Source organism: Coturnix japonica, unplaced genomic scaffold, assembly GCF_001577835.2.
Source record: "Coturnix japonica isolate 7356 unplaced genomic scaffold, Coturnix japonica 2.1 chrUnrandom535, whole genome shotgun sequence".
Lineage (NCBI taxonomy): Eukaryota > Metazoa > Chordata > Aves > Galliformes > Phasianidae > Coturnix > Coturnix japonica.
The window spans coordinates 44179-50991 of record NW_015439918.1 but is presented as its reverse complement, the minus strand read 5'-3'; the positions used below and the strand labels follow the sequence as shown (position 1 = coordinate 50991).

The window sequence follows — 6813 nt, the reverse complement described above, 5'->3', positions numbered from 1 at the left end:
GATCTGTGGGACAAGGATCTATGGGGTTAGATGTGGGGCTGGATGTGGGGCAGGGATGTGTGGGGCTGGATATGGGGCTGGGATGTGGGGCAGGGATGTGTGGGGCAGGGATGTGTGGGGCTGGATGTGGGGCAGGGATCTATGGGGTTAGCTGTGGGGCTGGACGTGGGGTTGGATGTGGGGCTGGATGTGGGGCTGGGATGTGTGGGGTAGGGATCTGTGGGGCTGGGATGTGTGGGGTAGGGATCTGTGGGGCAGAGAGAGGGGGATGTGGGGCTGGGATGTGTGGAGCAGGGATCTATGGGGTTAGATGTGGGGCTGGATGTGGGGCTGAGATCTGTGGGGCAGGGATGTGTGGGGTAGGGATGCAGGGATGTGTGGTGCAGGGATCTATGGGGCTGGATGTGGGGCTGGGACCTGTGGGGCAAGGATCTATGGGGTTAGATGTGGGGCTGGATGTGGGGCTGAGATGTGGGGCAGGGATCTATGGGGCTGGATGTGGGGCTGGGATGTGTGGGGCTGGATGTGGGGCAGGGATCTATGGGGTTAGATGTGGGGCTGGATGTGGGGTTGGATGTGGGGCAGGATGTGGGGCAGGGATCTATGGGGTTAACTGTGGGGCTGGATGTGGGGTTGGATGTGGGGCAGGGATGTGTGGGGTAGGGATGTGTGGGGTAGGGATGTGTGGGGCTGGATGTGGGGCTGGATGTGGGGCTGTGGGGTGAGGCCTTACCCCCCCCGTGTTGCCCCATAGGAGCAGGAATGTTTCCAGGAGGAGCTGCGCCGAGCACAGAGACGACTGCTCAGGGTGTCCAGGGATAAGAGGTGCTGCCCCATAGCGACCCATAGCGACCCATAGCAACCCATAGGGACACATAGGGACACATAGAGACCCATAGGAACCCATAGAGACCCACAGCGACCCATAGGGACACATAGGGACACATAGAGACCCCATAGGGACCCCATAGACACACATAGAGACCCCATAAGGACCCATAGAGACCTATAGAGAGAGACCCACAGCGACCCATAGGGACACATAGAGACACATAGTGACCCATAGGGACACATAGGGACCCATAGGGACCCATAGGAATCCCATAGAGACCCCATAGAGACCCATAGAGACACATAGGGACCCATAGAGACCCCTTAGAGACCCATAGGGACCCATAGAGACCCCTTAGAGACCCATAGGGACCCATAGAGACCCCATAGAGACCCACAGGGACCCATAGAGACCCCATAGAGATCCCATAGGGACTCATAGAGACCCATAGAGACCCCATAGAGACCCCATAGAGACCCATAGGGACCCATAGAGACCCATAGGGACCCATAGAGACGCATAGAGATCTCACAGAGATCCCATAGAGACCCATACAGATCCCATAGAGATCCTATAGCGACCCATAGTGGCTCATAGAGACCCATAGAGACCCATTGCAACCCATAGAAACCCATAGAGACCCATAGTGACCCATAGAGACCCCATAGGTACCCCATAGCGACCCATAGAGACCCCATAGGGACCCATAGAGACCCATAGTGACCCATAGAGATCCTATAGGGACCCATAGCAACCCATAGAGACCCATAGAGATCCCATAGAGACCCATAGAGATCCCATAGGGACCCATAGCTGCCCCATAGTGACCCATAGGGTTCCATTGAGATCCATTGAGACCCATAGGGACCCCTTAGACACCCTATAGCTGCCCCATAGAGACCCCATAGCTGCCCCATAGAGACCCCATAGCTGCCCCATAGATACCCCCCAAATGGCCCTTCTGTGCCCCCCAACTCCCCCCCTTGTTCCCCCCAGTTTCCTCCTGGACCGGCTGCTGCAATACGAACAAGTGGACGACGACTCATCAGGTAATGGGCGACATCGAGACGTATCGTGGTATATCGTGATATATGTCGTGATATAGGCTGATATATCACATATATGTGCTGATATATGGCAATATAGGCTGATATATCGCGATATATGTGCTGATATGTTACAATATAGGCTGATATATCGCGATATATGTGCTGATATGTTACAATATAGGCTGATTATCAGCGAATATACTGTGTGATTATACTGGCAATATAGGCTGATATATCGGATATAATGTTGTGAGTATATGGCATATTATGGCTGAATATAGATCGCGATAATTTGCTGATATGTTACAAGATAGGATGATATATCGCGATGATATAGTGCTGATATGTTACAATATATGCTGGAGGTGGGTGGGTCGGGGGGGGGAGTGAGTGAGTGTGGGGCCGTGATATGTTACAATATAGGCTGATATATCGCATATATGTGCTGATATATGGCAATATAGGCTGATATATCGCGATATTATGTGCTGAAGGGTAGGGAGTGAGTGAGCGTGTAGTGAGTCGCGAATCTGTGCGATAATTGGATATAGGCTGATATATCGCGATATATGTGCTGATATATGGCAATATAGGCTGATATATCGCGATATATGTGCTGATATATGGCATAATAGATTTATCCGCGATACACTGGGTCTGATTTTGGCACATATAGGCTTGATATAATGCGAATACTATGTTGCTGATATTACAATATAGGCCCTGATGATATCGCGATATAGTGCTGATATGTTACAATTATAGGCCTTGATATTCTGCGAGTATGGTGGTGCTGAGGGTGGGGATGGCAATATATAGGCCTTATGAATCATCGCGATATATGGGCTTTTATTATTGCAGGTATAGAGAGTGGAATCATATCGCTGTATATATATCAGGGAGCGTAAGTATGCTGATATGTTCCAGAGGTAGTCGTGAGTGTAAGAAGGGTGCGAGATATGGATATAATGGAATATATGAGGACAGAGCGCGTGATGATGAGGCTCGCGATATATGTGCTGGGATAATGTGGAGGCGGGGTGGGTGGGCTGATATATCGCGAGTAGTGGTTACTGTGCTGATATGTTACAATATAGGCTAGATCAATATTCGCATATAGTGCTGATAATATAATGGCAATAATTACGGTTCGATCTATCGCGATAATGGAGTAGTAGAGTGGAGGGAGGGCTGAATAATATCGCGATATATGTGCTGATATGTTACAATATAGGCTGATATATCGCGCATATAATGTCTGATTTGGCAATATTAGGCCCCTGATATATCGCGATATATGTGCTGATATGTTACAATATAGGCTGATATATCATATTGTGCGATATATGGCAATGATAGGCTGATTTTCGCGACTACTATGGGGCTGATGATATGGCAATATAGGGCCTGATATATCGCAATATTATTGGCTGATATGTTACATATAGGCTTGGATATATCGGATTAATGTGCTGATATATGGACCTATAGGGATATATCGCGATATATGTGCTGATATATGGCAATATAGGCTGATATATCGCGATATATGGGCTGATATATGGCAATATAGGCTGAAAATATAATCGGATAATATGGGCTTGGAATATATGGCGATATAGCTGATATAATCGACATAATATGTGCTATATGTTCACAATATAGGCTGATATGGTGGGGGCGATATAGTGCTTGTATAATGAATATAGGCTGATAATGCGGCGACTATATGTGCTGATATATGGCAACATAGGTGATGCATAGTCGCGATATAAATGGGCTGATATATGGCAATGATAGCGCTGATATATCGGCGATATATGTGCTGAGTAAGGCAATATAGGCTGATATAATCGCATATAGTGTGGTGCACACTCTAATGGCAATATAGGCTGATAAACGGGGGTATGCGATATAATGGGTGATTATGATGTTCAAATATGTCCTGATATATCGCGATATATGTGCTGATATGTTAAATATAGGCTGAATGAATATCGCGATGATTGGGCTGGATACATGGCAAATAGTAGGCTGATATATCCGCGATATATGTGCTGATAATAGGGTGGAAGTGAGTAGGGGTGTGGATGAGTCGCGATATTGCTGAGATATGGCGATGGGAGTGGAGGGCGTGATAGTATCGGCATATAGTGTGCTGATATATGGCAATATAAGGCTGAATATATCGGATATAGGGCTGATATATGGCAATATAGGCTGATATATCGCGATTATATGTGCTGATATATGGCAATATAGGCTTGATATATCGCGAGGTGGAGGTGGAGGGCTGATATATGGCAATATAGGCTGATATATCGCGATATATGTGCTGATATATGGCAATATAGGCGATATTCGCGATATATTGCTGATATAGGTGGTGCAGAGTGGAGGTGGGAGTCTGATATATCTGGATATATGGGCTGATAATGGTTGGCAAATTATAGGGGTTCTGATTATTGGGCTATAGGTGTTGTCTTATATGTTTACAATATAGGCTGATATATCGCGATGGTATGTGCTGATATGTACAATATAGGCTGATACTATCGCTGATATATGTGACTTGATATAGTGGGAATAGTAGGCTGATATATGGATATAGTGTGCTGAATAGTATGGCTAATTATATTGTGCTGATATAATTTCGTGGATAGAATTGTGCTGATATGTTACAAAATGAGTAGGGCTAATATATACGATATAGGTGGTGCTGATATGCTTTACAATATAGGCTGAATATAGGTCAAGACGATTCATAAGTGTGCTCGGATATTGTTTAGCATATATAGGCTGATGATAGGTCTGCGATAGATGTGCTGATAGAGTATGTTGCAGTGTAGGCTGAGTGATTTCGCGATAAAGTAATGTGCTGATATACATGGACGATATAAAGGTCCTGATATATCGGCTGATAGTATGTGCTGATACTATGGCTAAGTATAGGCTGATATAGTCGCGATCAATGATGTGCTGATTGTTAAATATACGGCTGATATAATGCGAATATATGTGCTGATTATGGCAAGTATAGGCTTGATATATCGCGATAGTAATGGTGTGCTGGATATATTGGAATATAGGCTTTGATATTCGGATATATTTCTGTGATGTTAGCTGGCAATATATGGCTGATATGGGGTCGCGATAGTATTTGTGCTGATGATATGGCTAATATGGGCGTGAGATGAGTGCGTGATATGGAGGCGCGTGGTGATAGTGGTGAGAGGTGTCGCGGATATATGGATATATGTGGTGAAGTTGTCGATGATTGTGCTCATATATTGGATATATTGTGCTGATATATCGCTGGATATCTCTGATTTTAATTGAATATGTACTGAATGTATTCACGGATATGTTTATGATTATCACGAGTATCGTCTGATTTCACAAGTATAGTGTGCTGAATAGTAGGGTGCGGGAGGTGGAGTGACTGGATTATATCGGCAATATAAGTGCCTAATGATATCGCGTGTGTGCTGATATGTCGCGATATATGGGCTGATACTCGCAATCTAATGCTGGATGTAGACAATGATACACTGATATAAGTCGGGATATACACTGATAGTGTCATGATATGTGAATGTATATCTGGGCAGGATATTTATCCGTGATATATTCAGTTATGCATTAGTATAGTGTGCTTGAGTATAGTCGGCGGATATTGCTGGTTTGGCGTTTGTGATAGGGTTGTGGGGGAATAAGGGAGGGATTTATTTCTGATATTTAGTCTTGGCAATTATCAGTGCTTGTTCTGTAATATATGCTGATGTTTTGTCTGATTTATGGGGGGTCGGTTCTCTGGTTCTGATATATGTTGTGTGGGTTTGTTTCTTACGTGGTCAGGGATATAAGGTCTGATGATGAGTTGTGTCTAGCGATGTATATAGGGTTGCACGTGATATATTTGCGGCGTAGTATCGTGATATGTGCTGATATATCGGCGATATCGCTGATATTGTCAGCGAGTAGTGTGATGAAATATATCCGAAAATATATCCTGATATACAACAATATATGATGCTGATATATCGACATAGGTATCCTGATATATCGCGATAAGTACAACTGATATCGTGATATACGCGATATAATCGCGATATATGTGGTGATGTGTTAATGATATGTGCTGATATAATGTGGATATATGTGTGCTTGATCTAGTCGCGATATACTCTGATTAGTATTGAATATGTGCTGATATATCACATATGTGATAATCACGATATATTGCTGATGGATGAGGTGAGCGGAGTGAGAGTGTGCTATAATTCGCAATATAGCTGATGATAGTGAGGATTACTGATATATGCATATATGGTGGAGATGTAAGGATGGGTGGGGCACTGATAATATCGCGCTATATCGTGATATGTGCTGATAATAATCGCAATACTACGCTGATATGTCACGTATGCGACTGATATATCGAATATATCCTGATATATCACAATATTGTGCTTGATATAAGTGCGATACATGCTGATATACGTGTTGGGGATAGTACCTGATATATTCGTGATATATTTGGTCGGGAGTATTTATCGTGCAATATATGTGGTGATTGTCTATCATGATATGGTGGCTGATATCTTGGCTATTTATATGTCGCTGATCATACGCGATATAGTGCTGATATAGGCCTGATTATAGGTCGGTGATAATGGCTGACAAATTTGGATATGTGCTGATTATATCGCGATATACGGGGGTGAGTGGTTAGTCAACGATATATATGCTATATATCACAATATATGTGTGTAAAGGTCGCGAAGTAGGGGTATGCTGATTTTTTCGTGAATATATATGGTGATATGCGCAAAAGTAAACTGATATATCGTGATATGTGGCGGATATATCGCGATGCATGTGCTGATTATCGTCGACATATGCTATATAAGCGTGATATATGCTGGTATA

General features: G+C 44.0%; 1 protein-coding gene across 4 annotated transcripts in view; it reads left to right on the top strand.

Annotated features, from left to right (window-relative positions):
* The window catches only part of INO80E (INO80 complex subunit E), a 27178-nt gene that overhangs the window by 7929 nt on the left and 12436 nt on the right, over window positions 1-6813 (top strand). For all 4 annotated transcript variants that reach the window (XM_015850792.2, XM_015850794.2, XM_015850793.2 and 1 more), the window contains exons 2-3: window positions 755-825; window positions 1829-1881. In XM_015850792.2, coding sequence (XP_015706278.1) covers window positions 755-825; window positions 1829-1881 — 124 coding nt within the window. The remainder of the gene's footprint in view (window positions 1-754; window positions 826-1828; window positions 1882-6813) is intronic.